This window comes from Juglans microcarpa x Juglans regia, chromosome 5D (genome assembly GCF_004785595.1).
Source record: "Juglans microcarpa x Juglans regia isolate MS1-56 chromosome 5D, Jm3101_v1.0, whole genome shotgun sequence".
In the NCBI taxonomy this organism is placed as follows: Eukaryota; Viridiplantae; Streptophyta; class Magnoliopsida; order Fagales; family Juglandaceae; genus Juglans; species Juglans microcarpa x Juglans regia.
In genome coordinates, this window is record NC_054602.1 from 12,867,827 (window position 1) to 12,884,885 (window position 17,059).

Genomic DNA, 17,059 nt, shown 5'->3' on the forward strand with positions numbered 1-17,059 from the left:
CTTTTCTTTTTTTTTTCTTTTCTCCCCAGATTTCCCCCCTCTCGCGCGACGCACCCTCTCTCTCTCACCCCGTCCGATTTCTCTTCCACCCAGCCCGTCGCCGTGAGCCACCGGTGACCGACACCGCCCCCTCCGTCCACCTCCCCATTGGCCGGCAACCTCACCTCCCAAATCCCAGCCCCTATCTCGCCGCCGATAGCCACCACGCGCAACACCTAGCCACGGCCTTCTCTTCCTTCGCGCGCCGCCGTCGCGCCACCTCCAGCCACCATCTCTTCACCACTTCATCCCCGACCTCTTGGCAACCCAATGGACCCAACCCCGGCTCCAATCCGTCACCGGTGAAGCACAACCAAGCCCATCTCCGATTTCGACTTTTTAGCCTTAAAACCACCATTTGTGCCGCCACCCACGACAAATCACCACCACCTAGGCTCTACCCTATCAATTTCGGGTCTTAGTTTGTCCCCATTCAAAAGTGGGTATTTGAGACCCACGGCTACAGTGTATTTTACACTGTTACGTTGCTGAGTCACCACTTCTTGCACCTCCCTGATCATTCGAAAATCATATTATAGCGCTGTAAGTATTTTTCCAAATAACTATTGTGATTTAAATATATTTTTGCACTAACTCATATTATTATGATCTGGTTGGACATGCCGGACTGAGTCCGAGGAGTTCGGGGGTCGGATGGATTATAGACGGAGTTGTGTGTTTGGTTGGTATTGTGAATTGTTGGTTGTTGTGGTGTTGTTCATGTACATGGCATATTGCACGCATGATCATGTTTGTAAAGGAAACTGGATTTTCGTGTACATGCATTCATGTTCATGTGTTTCATGAAAACTGGGTTTTCATGTGTTAAAGGATTTTGGGTGCGTGTGTATCACGACCCCAAGCCGAGATGGGGTATTATCTTGGTGGAGCTCCTCTGGTCACTCGAGAGCGGAATATACTGAGTGACGTCCCCTGCGTTGTCGCTGGGCGACAACGGGATCGGACGAGATGGTCTCGTGCCGACTCCGTGGCCCCTCTGCTGGTGGGGGCTAGAGGATACTTGGCCATGAACGTGCTGGGCGCGGAACTGGGCATCGCTCGTTGCATAGTGGGTGCTTGGCCACGAAAGCGTTGGGAGCGGAACTGAGCATCGCTACGAAGCCAGGACGTGAGAATGATCCCTAGGGGAGATCATGGTGCATTGGTTAATGGAATAATTGGCTGTTTTCTGGGAAAATAGCGTGTGTTGATTAAAAGGTTTTTACATGATTCATTTTCTGGGAAAATGAGATTTTATTGATTTGGGTCATTTTCTGGAAAAATGACGGATTAATGTTTTGGGCCAAAATGGGATTTTGGTATGTGTTAAAAATACCTATTTTCGGAGAAAATAGTATTTTTAGATTTAATGCATATCTCATCATATGCATGCATGTTAGTAGCATTAATGTATTTTTATCTCGTGGTTATTTGGGTTATACTTACCTGCGGTACCATTTTGTGGTAATGCAGATTTTGATGCAGAGGAGGATGAGGGTGAGCCTGAGGAGTCGGCTCCGCCCGAGGAGTGATTGGATCACTCGCATTTTGGTTTGGGACTTGTAAATATTTATTATGGATGATTGTATAATTTTTTTAAACCTTTTATCTTATTGTTTAAATTGTATTAACAATTTTGGTACTTAGTTGTATTAATTATCCGCTGCGTTGTTTTTGTACACCGTTGCATGTACACACACTTGGTACTAACGTTGGGATGTGTGACCTTGTTGTCATCATCCCGGCATCTCGATTCCCGTGTCTCCTTACATGGGGGTCGTGGGCGCCACAATTTCTTCGGTAATTTCAACATTTCCCTGCAAGATGGAGAGTATATATTAATGACTCCCATCTTGGATAAGAGTTGAGTGAAGGCAGGAGAGTGGAGAGGCTTAGTAAGGAGGTATGCCAACTGAAGGTGGGAAAAAACGTGAGCTGTTACCACTTGCCCATCTGATATTTTATCTTGAATTAGATGACAATCTAGTTCAATATGCTTCGTTCGTTCGTGAAAGACGGGGGATGTGAATAGCTGCCAAGTTGTCATAATACAAAGTTGCAGGCTTTGAGATGATGATGTGTAAATCAAGAAAATATCTAAGCCATGTAAGTTTGCAAACTATAGCTGCCATTGCTCTATATTCAGACTCTGCGATGATCTGGACACGGTGGTTTGTTTCTTCGACTTCTAGGAGACGAGAATTGCCTATGAAGACACAAATGCCAGTGGTCGAGCATCTTGTGTCTGGGCAGCTTGCCCAGCTCGCATCAGAGTAAGCGACCAGTTCAAGCTTAGAATCAACAGAGAATAATATACCCTGTCCTGGAGAACCTTTCACATATTTGATAATCTTGATGATCACATGATAGTGTGGGACATGAGGGACTTACATGAATTGACTTAGCAAGTGTACACTATGACTCAAATCTGGTCTTGTGTTTGTGAGATAAAGAAGTTTGGTAACCAGTTTTCTATATAGAGCGGGGTTATTGAAAATTTCACCTTCATCCTTGCTGAGTTTTACGTTGGGTTCCATAGGTAAATGGGATGGCTTGGATGCTAACAATCATGTTTCTGAAAGTATGTCCAATGCATATTTCCGTTGGCAAAGTTGGATTCCTGCCTTTGAGCGCCCCACCTCCATGCCAAGAAAATATTTGAGGTTGTCAAGATCTTTTATTTTAAATTTTGTTTCCAAGAATTGTTTTACAGCAACACTTGATTGAGCATCTGAACTCATGAGAACAATATCATCTACGTAGACAAGGAGTGCAATAAAAGAAGTTATCGTGCACTTAGTAAACAAATTGTAATCTGCTTTGGATTGAATGAAACCAAATTCAGTTAAAGAGGAGGAGAACTTGGCATTTCACTACTGTGAAGCTTGCCTTAGACCATAAAGGCTTTTTTGTAATCGACAGACTTGTTTTGTCCTGTTTGAGGGATGTCCTGGAGGTGGTCTCATGTAAATCTCTTCATCGAGGTCACCATAGAGGAAGGCGTTGTTCATGTCAAGTTGTTGAAGATCCCAACCTTTAATTGCTGCCACTGCAAGGAGACATCAAATAGACACTAACTTAGCAACAAGTGAGAAAGTATCATGAAAATCGATTCCCTCATGTTGTGTATATCCCTTCGCAACCAAGCGTGCTTTAGCTCATTCTACAGTTCCATCCACCTTGAATTTGTACTTATAAACCCACTTGCAATCAATTATTTTCTTACCAAGGGGTAAATTAACAATGGTCCAAGTCTGATTGAGCTCAAGTGCATTTAGCTCTTGCTTTATTGCCTCATGCCAAAGTGGATCTTAGATGGCTTGGGTGTAAGAAGTAGGTTCAATGTGCAGTGAGATAGAACTAGTGAATGCTTTGAATTTGGGTTAAAGAGAATTATAAGAAAGAGATGAAGATATAGGGAAAAGAACCTTTGAATTTTCAGTGGAATAATGAAGTGGACCTTGCAGCTAGGATGCCAATTGAGAGGACATAGGTGCTACTGCTTGTTGATAGTGAAAATCCTGTAAATATGTAGGAACTTTTCTGGTTCTTCCTGATCTACGTGGTATGGTTTGTGAAGGATTAATTTCAGGGGAAGGAGGCATCTTAGTGTGGTTTGGGTTGGCTTCTTCAGGATTAGTGGGGTCAAAGAATTACGTGTTGTTATCTATGGATGGCATTGGAGGATTAAAATTTTCTTGGGATGCCTGTGGTGTCAAGTTGATAGGGGAGGTCTCAGGTGATATTGAAGAAAAGGAATTAATGAAATCTGTGGGATTTGTTGACTGTTTTAATGGGAAGCAATCTTCATGAAACACGACATCTTGTGAGATGAAAATTTGGTTATTGTTTAGGTCTAGCAGTTTATACCCTTTGACACCATATGGATATCCTAGGAATAACAGTATAAACATTTTTGAGCTTGTGGATCAAACTTAGTTCGAGCATGGCTAAGTGTGGATGCAAAACATAGACACCCAAATACTCGCAAGTGTGAATATGCAGGTTTAGTGTGATATAAGACTTCAAAAGGTGACTTATGATCAAGAGTTTGGGTTGGTGTTCGATTAATCAAATATATTGCTGTTACTACAAAGTCAGTCAAATACTTCATGGGAAGATTGGATTGAAATTTTAAAGCTCTTACATTCAAAATGGGCTGATGTTTTCGTTCGGCTAAAGCATTTTGTTGTGGTGTTGCTACACAAGTAAGTTGATGTAAAATACCTTTGGTTTGGTAGAAAATGGGCATTTGAAACTCAGTCCCATTATCAGTCCGAATTATCTTAACTTGGAGTTCAAACTAGTTTTCAACAAGAGAGCAAAAATTCTGAAGAGAAACTCGTGCTTTAGATTTTGATTTAAATAAATAAATCCAGGTGCATCTAGTAAACTGATCGACGATTGTGAGAAAATATTTGGAGCCATCATATGCCTGTGTTGGGTTTGGCCCCCAAATGTCAACGAAAATAAGATCAAAAGCTTTGGTGACTTTGGTTACAGATTGTGGAAAGGGTAATTTGTGTTGTTTGGCAAGGGACAAACATCACATGGAAGTTTTGCAAGAGCTGAAGGTTGAACATGAGCTTTGTTAATATCATTCAAGATGTGTTGGGTCATGGAACTAGGTCCAAGCTAATAATGCCATAAAGTAAATTCATCAAACTTAGTGATAACAATAGTATTGACATAATTTGAAGGAAACAAGGTATAAAAAAAGATTGTAAAGTAGTTGGGATAGGTCGCTGAAGTTGAAGATGATACAAGCCATCGTGCACCTTACCATGTCTAGTTGTCACCAAGAGGAAAGGTCCTGCATATAACATGAATCTGAGAAGAAAATTAGATAACAATTGGAGTGTTTTGTTAGTGATTTTGCACAAATAAGATTGAAGGAAAATTTAGGAACACAAAGTACATTTTTAAGAATTAAATGTGTAGACAGATAAACATCACTAATGTGGGTAGCTGTTGTAGTGGTCCCATTAGGCAATTTGACCATATGAGTGACTTGTGCATTGTTATGAGTTAAAAACTTGGTGCTACAAATCATGTAGCACCAATGTCGATAATCCATGGTGCAGTGGTGGTTGTGTGTAGTGTTTTGTGTGAGTACTGATAAACAAAAGGGTGTATCAGACATGGTGTTGGTGCTTGAATTATATGTGGTGGATTGGACTTGGTTAACAACAGGAGAAATGTCATCATTCTGCGAGATGTTGAGTAAGGCAATAAGACGGTTATACTACTCTTGAGTAATAGGCGATCCATTGTGAATTTGATCCTGCTCAAGAAAAGTGTGATTAGCATATGATTTATTTTTTAAACTGTTTTTATGGCAGGAGGGAAACATTGTAATTTGTAGCATTTTTCTTTGGTATGTCCAGGGATGTGGCAATGGAGCAAACGTGGAGATTCAGATTAGCCTTAAAACATCTTTTCAGAGAATGGCCAGAGGTATTGTAGTGAGAGCTATACAATCTATCCTTGCGAGATGATGATTGGTTCCATTGATCTGGTCTTCTTGTGGCCATTGCCACTGATGCAGGGATGGAAATGAAGTTGCCTGCATCGTTTCTCTTGTTGGATTAAAGATAAGACATGATTCAATGTGGGAAGAGGATCATATAGAAGAACCTGAGCCCGAATAGAGTCGTAGGAGTCGCATCAAGAATTGCATAACTTTAGTGCGATGATTATAATCTGTCAAAGTTTTCACCGAGCCACAAGTGCATAAAGGCATCGGCTCATAAATCTCTAGTTCATCCCAATAACTCTTTAGTGTGTTGTAGTAGACGCTCACAGAATCAGCATTTTGTACCAAGGATGAGATGGCTTTCGTGAGTTGGAAAATGCGTGGTGCATTTTGGATGGAAAAACGCTCACGGAGGTCAGTCCAAACATTAGTAGCAATGTCGGCATGTGCAATAGTTAATCTATGTTCAAAACCAATAGAGTGTTGAATCCAATCAATTATCATATCATTGCAGTACTCCCATGGAGTAAATAGAGGATCAAAAGAATCAGTTGGCTTAGAAATATTACCATCAATGAAGCTAAGCTTGTTCTTGATGTTGAGTGCGCGTCTCATAGTCCTTGCCACAGGTTACATAATTTTCAATGGTTAAGAGGTCAGAACCAGTGGAGAAGAGGCACTCTTACCAGATTGGATGAAATATGGGTTTGCGGGTTGGTCTTAGGGTTGGGAGGGGTTCCATGTTTGGATGGATAATGGGATTTATTTACTTAATTCACACTTTCAATGCCATCATGAACATCATCGTAAACAAAAAAGTACCCAATTCGATACTGGTTTGCCAAAAGTTGTCACACACACAGACACCCACACCATTTTGGTTAAATTATGGTCAATTTCACACGCTGTAAACACTAGTGATGAACTCACTAATGCCAATAGATTCTCGCTCGCAATCAAGAGAAGAAAAAAAAAAAACAAAGTTGAAAAGAAACAGTAAATCTTTGTACTTTTCGAGAAGGCCATATAAGAAAAACAAAAATCAAGCTCCAGGTGGGGGCGGCCAGGCTGCTCCAACGTGATGGCTCGAGCCTTAAAAGTTTTCGTCCTAACTCATGGTTGACTTTTCCCCAACGAAGGGAGAGAGCGTGTAAATGAACTCCCATAGCCTATAGGTTTACACTCGAAATCAATCACCCGCGGACAAGGACAAGGACAAGGTGGTGCATCTTCCAAAGAATTGAAGTTAAAATAGGTGGCCCTCACCTCATCTGTTGAAAGAAATAAATCGATGTAAACTGGATGCAACTAGAGTCTTGAACTATCTAGCTTTCCTCAATTCTATTACATACAGCGACCTTGTGAGGCCCACCAAGCATGATGTATCACTCAATGTGTGGCTTTCTATTTAAGAGAGGCACATGTCCTTATCCCTTCAATTATTTATGCATGGGTCTCTCCGACGGATTAATTGTACGTATTTTCTATTATAATGTTTTTGAGAATTTAATTATTGCATTAAATATTAAATTTCTATGTTATATTTATTTATCTTTAAATTATTAAAAGTATATGAATTATAAAATTGTAAGAAATCTTTGTCTCTTTTTGACACCTTGGAAAATTGGTCAAGAGACAGAATTAAGGTGGAAGGATAAGCAATCAATTCCGGACATTTGATGATTACTTTAAGTTCATCCACAAAAAAAAAAAAACATATATATAAATAAATAAGAGAAATTCTATTTAGAGCGAGAATTGTGTGCAGTCTTATTAATGAATAAAGATAAAATAGAGAAAAATATTATTTTAAAATTATTTTAAATATAACTACACGAACTTCTATTTAAAACTATATGCAAACTACCTCAATAAATAAATTAGATCCGCGTCTCTATTAATTTTAATGATTAAGTACGTACCCCGATTACTGTCACTGACTTATAGATGGGTCCGACCTTTCAAATTTCAAAATAGTCAGTTTGTGTGGGATAAGAATGGTAAAAACAATATTATTAATACAATACAATACAATACAACGTTGCACATGATTCATTTTCATTCTGTATATCTCTCTCTCTTTCTCTCTCTCTCATCTTCATCTTTGGAACTTCTTGACATTTGACATGGGAGAAGCTCGTGGCCGAGAAGTGCAGCTCCACATCATGAGTAAGTTAGGTTTCCATACATGATTTATTAATTAGCAAGAAAGCTAGAATTTGTTTTCCTTATTTTTATGTTTTCAGTGGTCAAAGTTACTAGATTTGGAGAAATATAGATTTAGTTTGATATTGAGCACTACAATCGCTGCACATATATACATGAGCAACTCTGAAAGTTACTGGGAAATATCCCATCTCTGTAGATGCATGTAAATTAGAACAGGTAATTAACCTCCACCACCTAGCTAGACATCTTTTTAGGTTAAAAAAAAAAAAAAAAAAAAAAAAAAAAAAAAAAAAAAAAAAGAAAAAACGAAGAAGAAAACTGAGAAGAGGCTTTTGGAATATTTTAATTATGAGAGGTAAACTAACAGGTCCAGAATGGAAAAAAAAAAGGAATATATATCACAGGCATGAAAAACATGAATCCTGATATGTTCGTGGGTTCTGAAGTAGATCATGAGGTGAGAGTTGAAATTAGACCCCTTTTAAGAAAACCAAAATATGTAGATCAAGTGAAGAAGATAAGAACAGCCCAGCTCGAGTGTGCAAAAGAACTGATCAAATTGATGTAACTTTTTTCATACCATATATTCTATTAATCCAGCTTTCGTTGTATTATTGCTCTTAGCATCTCATGAGGAGGACAACGAAGCCAACTCAACTGAGCAAATGCATGTCAGCAGCCAATCAACATTAATCGGTCAACGTGGAAATTATATGCGGTGGGTGCGATTGGGCATTTACGCACTTTTTCTCCTCTCTGGGCAGTCGGTAGGGTTACTCCTGGGAAGGTTGTATTACGACAAAGGTGGAAAGAGCGTATGGTTAGGAACCCTTGTGCAGCTTGTTGGCTTCCCTCTCCTCCTTCCCTACTTAATCATCTCAGCACCCAAAAGACACAGTACCAGTACAGACACATTAATCCACTCAAAACGACCCTCCGTCTTGATACTTTCATCAGTTTATGTAACTCTTGGCCTTCTTGTAGCAGCAGACTGCTTCTTGTATTCAGTTGGGCTGATGTATCTTCCTGTATCTACTTACTCCCTCATTTGTTCCTCACAGTTAGCTTTCAATGCTTTTTTCTCTTTCTTCCTTAATTCCCAAAAGTTCACGCCTTTCATAATCAATTCTCTTGTTCTTCTCACCATATCCTCCGTTCTCCTTGTTCTTCAAACAGATTCTGCAGACCCTTCTGGAGTCTCTAAAGCAAAGTATGTAATTGGGTTCACATGCACAGTTGGTGCATCTGCAGGATATGGGTTGGTGCTTTCCCTTACACAGCTTGCCTTTAAGAAGGTTGTAAAAAGGGAGACATTTTCAGCCATCACGGACATGATAATCTATCAATCAGTAATTGCAACCTCAGCTATTGTGGTGGGACTTTTCGCTAGTGGAGAGTGGAAGGGTTTGAACAGAGAAATGGAAGAGTTTAAACTGGGGAAGGTCTCATATCTCATGACTTTGATTTGGACAGCCATATCGTGGCAGGCTTTCTCTGTTGGCTGTATAGGGTTGATTCTTGAGGTGTCTTCCCTCTTCTCCAATGCCTTAAGTGTTCTAGGTTTGCCCATTGTTCCGGTTATGGCTGTGATCTTTTTCCACGATAAACTTGGTGGAATAAAGGTGATCTCAATGGTTTTGGCTATTTGGGGCTTTGTTTCGTATCTCTATCAGCAGTACCTCGACGATTACAAGTCCAAACCTCATGAAAATAGAAATGATGATCATAATGAAGTTTCAAATGCTTCCCCAAAGAGATCAGAGCTGGTTGATGGAAAAGACAGGCCTAGCTAGATAGATCACTACTGTGAGGCCAAATATGGTATGAATTAAACAGCAGATGATCATCATATATATATTTACGTAGATTGAATGGATAAATTATAGTACTAAAAGACAAGCAGATCATATCATGCATTGTCCGCCTATTCGATCGTGCATGTGTATGGAGTTATATATTCAGGTGTTTTTCTCTGTAGATTAATGTTAATTATCATATATATATATATATATATATATTCTGCTGTTTAATTCATACCATATTTGGGACTGCATGGCACCAAGAAAAATATTCTTCCCGGCCACGGCCTTCTTCCTGGTTCATCTGTTAAATATTTTAACATGAATATTAATAATTAGATCTTTAATTTTCTTTGATCCACAATAATAAAAATAATGATAATTAAATATGTATATTTCTTCATCTGTTTGATGAAGAGTTTAATCTGATTATGAGAGAATGATCACCCTAATAACTTAGCCTCAAAAGTGTCTCCTGATGGCTAAAGGCATTCTTATATTGTAGTAAAAACCTTTAACATTTCTGTACTATTTATAGACTTCTAATCATCAAGAAATCTAAGATTTTGTATTTGACTGTGATTATATATATAAAGTTAATCTTATCTCTTAAGAGTTTTCTTATCCCATTATAACTAATTTATTAACTGATAAGTTTTGATGTAGTCACGATTTTCTTCTGTCATAAGTGAAGACTATTTTAATAAATTTGGGGAGGAGTCACTCTTGAACATGTGACTCTGCCTCTTCTAAAAAAAATTGATAAGTTTTGAATTATTCTAAAGTCTATCAAGATGAGTGTGTGGGATACAGAGTTTAAACAAAACTCTTACATCACCTTGTTGGAACCGCCTTCTATATTGAAAAACAATGGATTTGCAGCTTCCGGCCTTACGGAATCTAAAAAATCAGGTTAAAAAATATAATAAATGAATTTTATTATCTCTAATTGCTCTCGTTTTGATGTGAATTATTTTAAGTAATTTTTTATTTAAATAATTGATATAAGAAATCACGGCCGGGTGTAAGTGATTGAGATTGACAAATAAAAAAAATATATTAGCAGGCCTCTACAAGCATTAATACATGTTTTCTAGGATATCGACGAGTATTAATATAATTAATTCGAACAAGACAATTGTAATAAAACAAAAAACGATTGGGAATTAAGATTACCAGCTCGGAGATATATATATATATATATAGAGAGAGAGAGAGAGAGAGAGAGGCTGTTTTGTATTCACTTCTAGGGCATTATATATTCGACCAACATCTTATATGCCGGAACAACTAAGATCCTGTTTGGCACTTAAATTGAACTAATATCAATTTAGTTTATTCTAATTTTAAGCTGATTCTAACATTTAAACACTTAATTTTTAAATCACTAAACTCATCTCAATTCAAAACCTCTTTATACACGTGAGACCCACAATATTTTTCAACTCAACACCTTTTTACACGTGGATCAGGATCTATAACCTTTTTCAACTTCCAATGAATACATTTAAACTCATCTTAATATCCAAACATATAACTCATTTTCTGTGGGCCTCACAAAACTCATTTAATTATCGTAACTCATTATTATTTATAAAAAATTCAACTTATCTCGATCAAACTTAACATCTAAAGGGGCCTAGGTTTATTAAATAAAAAACACTGCTACCTACGTACGTAATCAGTAAGGTAGTTGCATCGAGGCATTAAGCAGAAATCTTAAAAGGTGTAAATGTTAGCATTTTGATTTTAAAATTTTAGTTAGCAATTAAATCTTCAATTCCCAACTTTAAAGTTTGGACAGTGAGATGAGATAATTTTAAATAAAAGTTAAAAATTAAATAAAATATAGTTAGAATATTATTTTTTAATTTTATTATTGTTTCGATATTTGGAAAGTTGAATTGAGGTTTGAAAAAGTTGAATTGTTTATTATATTTTGTGTGAGAATTTTATAAAGTTATAATAATGAGATAAGATGAAATATTCTCTGAATCTAAACGAGCCACTCTCCAATATTGGTTCTTATATCTTAGTAATGAGGAGCCCCACAACCTTTGCTTGAATGGACAGAGAGCGCCCTAAAAAATATTTATTCAGAGTGTCAAAGTATTTCTTTTTACACTTTTGTTTTGTAATTGGATCTAGGGATTGAGTCGATGGTAATTGGATCTAGTTTTGTTGGGTTTATAATTTTTTCTGATCTGGGTTTGATTTGGGGGTTACCTTTTGCTTGGTAATTGGAAAATTAATGCAAAACGATAGAGAATAAGACTATCAATATGTTTGTTTATGGTTTTATGCAAAACTTGTTTGTGGGATTTGAAAGTATAAATATATATATTTTTTTAAAAAGACCTCCATTTATTAAAACTCTCACTTAAGGCGGAGGAAAACTATATCTACAACAAAGAATCAAAAGAAAAAGATGCAACCCAACAAGACTAACGTTTAATGCAAGAAATGCCTAATCTATCCGTACGTAAAAGCCCCCTAAGCCTTCCCGGACCAATGTCTTCACTTGAAAATTTCATATTTCCCCCCTCCACCCTATGCTTAGCCAAAAAATCCGCTACCATATTCGCATATCTAGAAACATGCTTGAACTGAACATTAAGGCACTAACAAGGCTTTGAGCCTCCTCCTAAAAATCTCAAAGATACCAATAATTGCAACAACCTAAAACAAACCAACCCAGAATAACGCTTGAATCCGACTCCACTACAAAATTTCTCAACCCGAGTTGATTGCACATCCAAAGTCCATCCAGTACCGCGCGACATTTAGCAATAGTATTGGTAGCTTGCCCATAGCAATGTGCAAAACCCCCCAATACCTTCCCCCTGTCATCTCGAACAACCCCTCCACCACCGGACAACCCGGGGTTACCACAAGAACCCCCATAAACATTTAGCTTCACCCCATCCGCCCTCGACAATTCCCACGAAATCAATCTCGGTGACCAACGCCCCAACTTCACCATTGGGCAATTTAGCTCACGCAGGATCAGTGCATCAGGCGAATCCAATTTCTGGAACTTGGTCATCAACATTGTAGCCTCTACAATACACCCCTTAACTGCACGAACCACATTCTTCCAATTGAATCTCATCCCCTCCATTCGAGCACGACACCTAACTTTCTACAAACCCCAAGAGACAAAAATAGGAATGACACCATGTAAACAACGCACCTGAGAGTAATTTGAAGCTCTACACCACCAAATATTCATTACATCTGCCCAAACCCGAGTCTCCGGTAAATGGATGCCAAATATTGCTACAAAAAAATCCCACACCTTCCTCGGTCCCTCCCCATCACAAAGAATATGATCCACCAACTCAACTTGGGGTGAGATACAACACTGACATTTTGAAGCTATAGGAATTCCTATTTTTTTTATCACCTCTTCTACTGGGATAGCCAACCGACGGGCACGCCAACATAAAAAAGACATTTTCCTCGGAACATATTTTTGTCAAAGTCACTTCTTCCATGGGCACGAGATACCATGTTTTCTTACAATATTCCATGCTGACTTAGTTGTAAATTCCCCATCCGTAGTGTGCTTCCAAATCAAGATGTCCTGGCCCTCACGAACACGAACCTATGACATTAAAATGCTATTAACCAACTCCTCATCTACTAGTTGTGCTAACCGATTGACATCCCACTCCGCACCATTAGTAAGTTGCTGAACCTGCACATCCCTATCACCAACCACTGGCTGCCGATCAGCAATAGGTCCATCGCCCAACTAGTTATCACCCCAGAATCTCAAAGACCCCTCACGAACTAGCCATCTAGAGTTATTTAGAACAACATGAATGGCCTGATCCACCCCTTTCCAAAAGCGAGAACCTCTACCTCCCTCACCATCATCAGAGATTGTCCCATGTCCCTCATATTTTGAACAAAAAAATTCAGCCCATAATGATCCACCTTTCAGCAACTTCCAAGCAAATCTCATAAATAACGATTTTTGCACTTCCAATAGATCTCGAATACCAAGACCCCCCTCCTCAATTGGCAAACATATATTTGTCCAAGAAACCCACGGCCACTTCCTAGCTTCCTCACTAGAGCCCTGAAGAAAATGAGAAAAAATCGATTTCAGCTTCCTAAAAATACCTTTTGGCAGATTCATCACCGAAACAAGATGAATGGGCATACTATTCAGTACATGTTTGACAAGAATAATTTTTCCACTAAATGATAACAATCTGCTCTTCCATCCTGCTAATTTTTTTTGCACCTTAGCCAACAACGGTTCAAACAGATTCAAAGTCAAATGCCCAACATGAAGTGGCAATCCCAAATAAAAGTAAGGCCATGCCCCTTCACTGAATTCCGAAATACTCTTCAAGACCACTTTCCGAGCTACTGAAATATTAGAAGAGAAATAAATTGAAGACTTCTGAGGATTTACCAGCTGCCCCGACATTTCTTCATAATTTTTTATCACCCTTCTCAAGCTCCGAATCGATGTTTTACCACCATTGGCAAAAGTCAGCAAATCATCGGCATATAATAGATGGGTAATCCGCAACCCTCCACAAGGATTAAAATACTGCACTTGGCCCTGAGCAAAATCTCTATTCAGTATCCTAGATAGAAGTTCCTCTGAAAAAATAAAAAGATATGGCGAGAGTGGATCCCCTTGTCGTAGCCCACGAGAAGGCTTGAAAAACATTTGCACTTACCATTCAACATTACTAAGAAAACAGGTGAAGAAATTGCGTTAAAAATCAAAGACCACCACCTATCTGAAAAAACCCAGCCTCCGCATCACCTCTAACAAAAATTTTCAGTTTACACGGTCATATGCTTTCGCCATATCTATCTTCAGCATTACATTTCCACCCCTTGTTTTCCGATTCATACCATGAACAAGTTCTTGTGCCAATGCCACGTTTTCAAAGATACTTCTACCACGAATAAAAGCAGCTTGTTCCGAAGAAATTAAACCCTCAAGAACTGGCACCAACCTGAGCACCATAATCTTCGCCATAATTTTATACGCCACCGAGCATAGGCTGATCGGCCTAAATTGCCCCAAATTTGCCGGGGCATCCATCTTAGGGATCAAAACAATATTTGTTGCACCAAAAAAAGTAGTCCACAGAATCCCCTCAAAAAATTCTTTTGCCAATTCCAAAATGTCCAGCTTTACCACCTCCCATGCTATTTTGAAGAAACTTGCCAAGTATCCATCTAGGCCTGGGCTCCCATCCTGAGGAATAGATCATAGTGCCGTCTTCATTTCCTCCATTGTCGGTGGTGCACATAGCATTTCATTCTCCTGCACCAAAATAGTTGGCGTCAACAAACAAAGTTGCTCTTCATCAAAAGCTACAGCTGAAATCGACAACAATTCCTAATAGAGCTGGACTGCTTTAGCATGTACAACATCCGCTAAATCCAGCTCACGCCCATTCTCTAAAACCATATGTTCCACCAATAAATTCTTTTTTTTTTTCACCGGCATAGAAGCATGGAAAATACCAGAATTTGAATCCGCCTCCTTGAGCCATTTAATGCGAGACTTTTGATGTCTGAACATTTCTTCTCTGTTCAACCATTGAAGATGTTGTTGCTTACAAGCTAAAACATCCATTTCACGCTCCTGTGTGAATTCAACAGCTAACAAATCCTAAAGCTCCACCAATCGATTACCCACCTTCACCAACTCCAAATCAACCCGTCCAAATGTCTCAAAGTTCCACGTCTGTAACATGGCTTTTAGCAAATTTAACCTCTTAGCTAATTTCACCATAGGTGAAACTTCCAAACTCTGATTCCACACTTCCCGAACTAAAGGAAGAAACCCCTCATGTGTTCCCCACATCCGTTGAAATATGAAATATCTAATACCCCATATTCTCTCCCTCTTTAAAAATAACAGCATAGGACAATGATCGGAAGAAGTCTGCGGAAGGAACTCCATCCGAGCTTCCCCAAAGGAATTCATGAACGATGAAGATACCAAAATGCGGTCCAGCTTTGCCCAAATACGCCTACCTCCCTACCTCCCATTGCACTAAGAGAATTTATTACCATCCGAAGGGATTTCTATCAACCCACAATCATGGATACAATGATTAAACTCCAACTTGGGACGAGAAGGCCTCAAAAGACACCCCACTTTTCCATCATTACTATGAACAATATTGAAATCACCCCCAACAAAGAATGGACAGGCCCCCACATCAAGTGCGTGTAAAAAATCCCACAACTCCAACCTTTTCCTACGAAAACAACTCGCATAAACAAATACAACCAAGACCCTAACATTTCCGCAAACAAACCAACTAGCCAAGGCTTGGTCCGACATTGAGATCAAATTAAACTCCAACTCCTCATCCCAAAACAACCATATTTTACCACCTGCATCACCATTATTTATGTACTTTGGCCGATGCAACCACCTAGCTCATCGACTACATTTAATTCAAATTAGAAAACGGTTCCAAAATTGCCACCACAAATGGACAACTTTTATTCATCAAATGTCGAAGTCTACTCCTCGATGAAAGAATACCCTTAATATTCCAAATTAGAATCTTCATAAAAAAAATCTTAAAAACCTTTCTGGAACGAGTCAACCTCCTTCCCAATCCAACCATTGAACCTTTCTTTTTGACGCCCCTCAATCGTGTCAGTGGCACATGCAACTCTGAATCAGAGTCAAAACATTTATTGGCTAATTCTTCCAACTCACCCTCTGATTCGCCCTCCGACAATGAACGACCCCGTAGAGGCATCCTGAACCCTGCTTCAGCCATGCTACTCAATTCATACTCCAAGGCTTCATCCACAAGTTTGAGTGAGCTCATTGGGGAGCATCCCATCCCCACCACTTTCACCTCCTCTGCCTCCTCCTCAGAATCCTCCTCAGTTATCGCAAACCAAGATCCTGTATCTTTATTTGGAGAACCTAACCCTAACTTCTCACTTTCAACACTCTGCCTTTGATTTACGCAAACGGGCAGGTTTTCTTCAAGGAATTTGGATTGAAATTGATCTTTATCAACTATTCACCCCTTCGAATCCACAAATAGAACTGCTAACCTCTTCGACTCCACTTCACTCTTCCTCTTAGCAATAAGTTCTAGCAATTCTGCATGGCGAGGAGCAGAGGTACCATCCCCAGGCAAAACCGAATGCTGTGCATCCTGCTTATTAATTACTTTCCAAACCTTCTTCGAACGCCCATGCTCTTCCAAACCCAAATCCGTTTTCCCCTGTGCCATTTGCTTCTTTTGTTGCCCATAGTGATTATCTCAATGTCCTTATTTGCAACATACACCACAAAACTTTGGCACCGACTCGTAAATGACCTCTTGCAAATGGCTATTTGGAAGTCCTGGAGATCCCAACCAAAAAGAATGTCTCAATGGCTTCGACACATCCAACTCAACAAAATCCTTGTTGCCTCAGGACGAGATACACACGCTGTGGCGTTGTCCCTTTTCAAAAATCTCTCAAATCCTCCACCTATACTTTTCAACATTGAGACATAAAAGAAATTTGGGGGTAACCCCGGTAGGGTCAACCAAACGGGAACGAGCGGGGA

At 39.1% G+C, this 17,059-nt stretch overlaps 2 protein-coding genes across 2 annotated transcripts; one reads left to right on the forward strand and one right to left on the reverse strand.

Moving 5' to 3' along the window:
* Positions 1-5,662: 5,662 nt before the first annotated feature.
* LOC121265695 lies at positions 5,663-6,130 on the reverse strand. Its single transcript, XM_041169384.1, has one exon. It carries the CDS (start codon positions 6,128-6,130, stop codon positions 5,663-5,665), a length of 468 nt encoding a protein of 155 aa, XP_041025318.1.
* A 1,422-nt stretch (positions 6,131-7,552) lies between these two features.
* On the forward strand, positions 7,553-9,661 carry LOC121266474 (purine permease 21-like). The gene is made up of 2 exons (XM_041170308.1): positions 7,553-7,684; positions 8,309-9,661. Exons 1-2 carry the CDS (start codon positions 7,642-7,644, stop codon positions 9,475-9,477), a joined length of 1,212 nt encoding a protein of 403 aa, XP_041026242.1. The 5' UTR covers positions 7,553-7,641; the 3' UTR covers positions 9,478-9,661.
* The last annotated feature ends 7,398 nt before the right edge of the window (positions 9,662-17,059 follow it).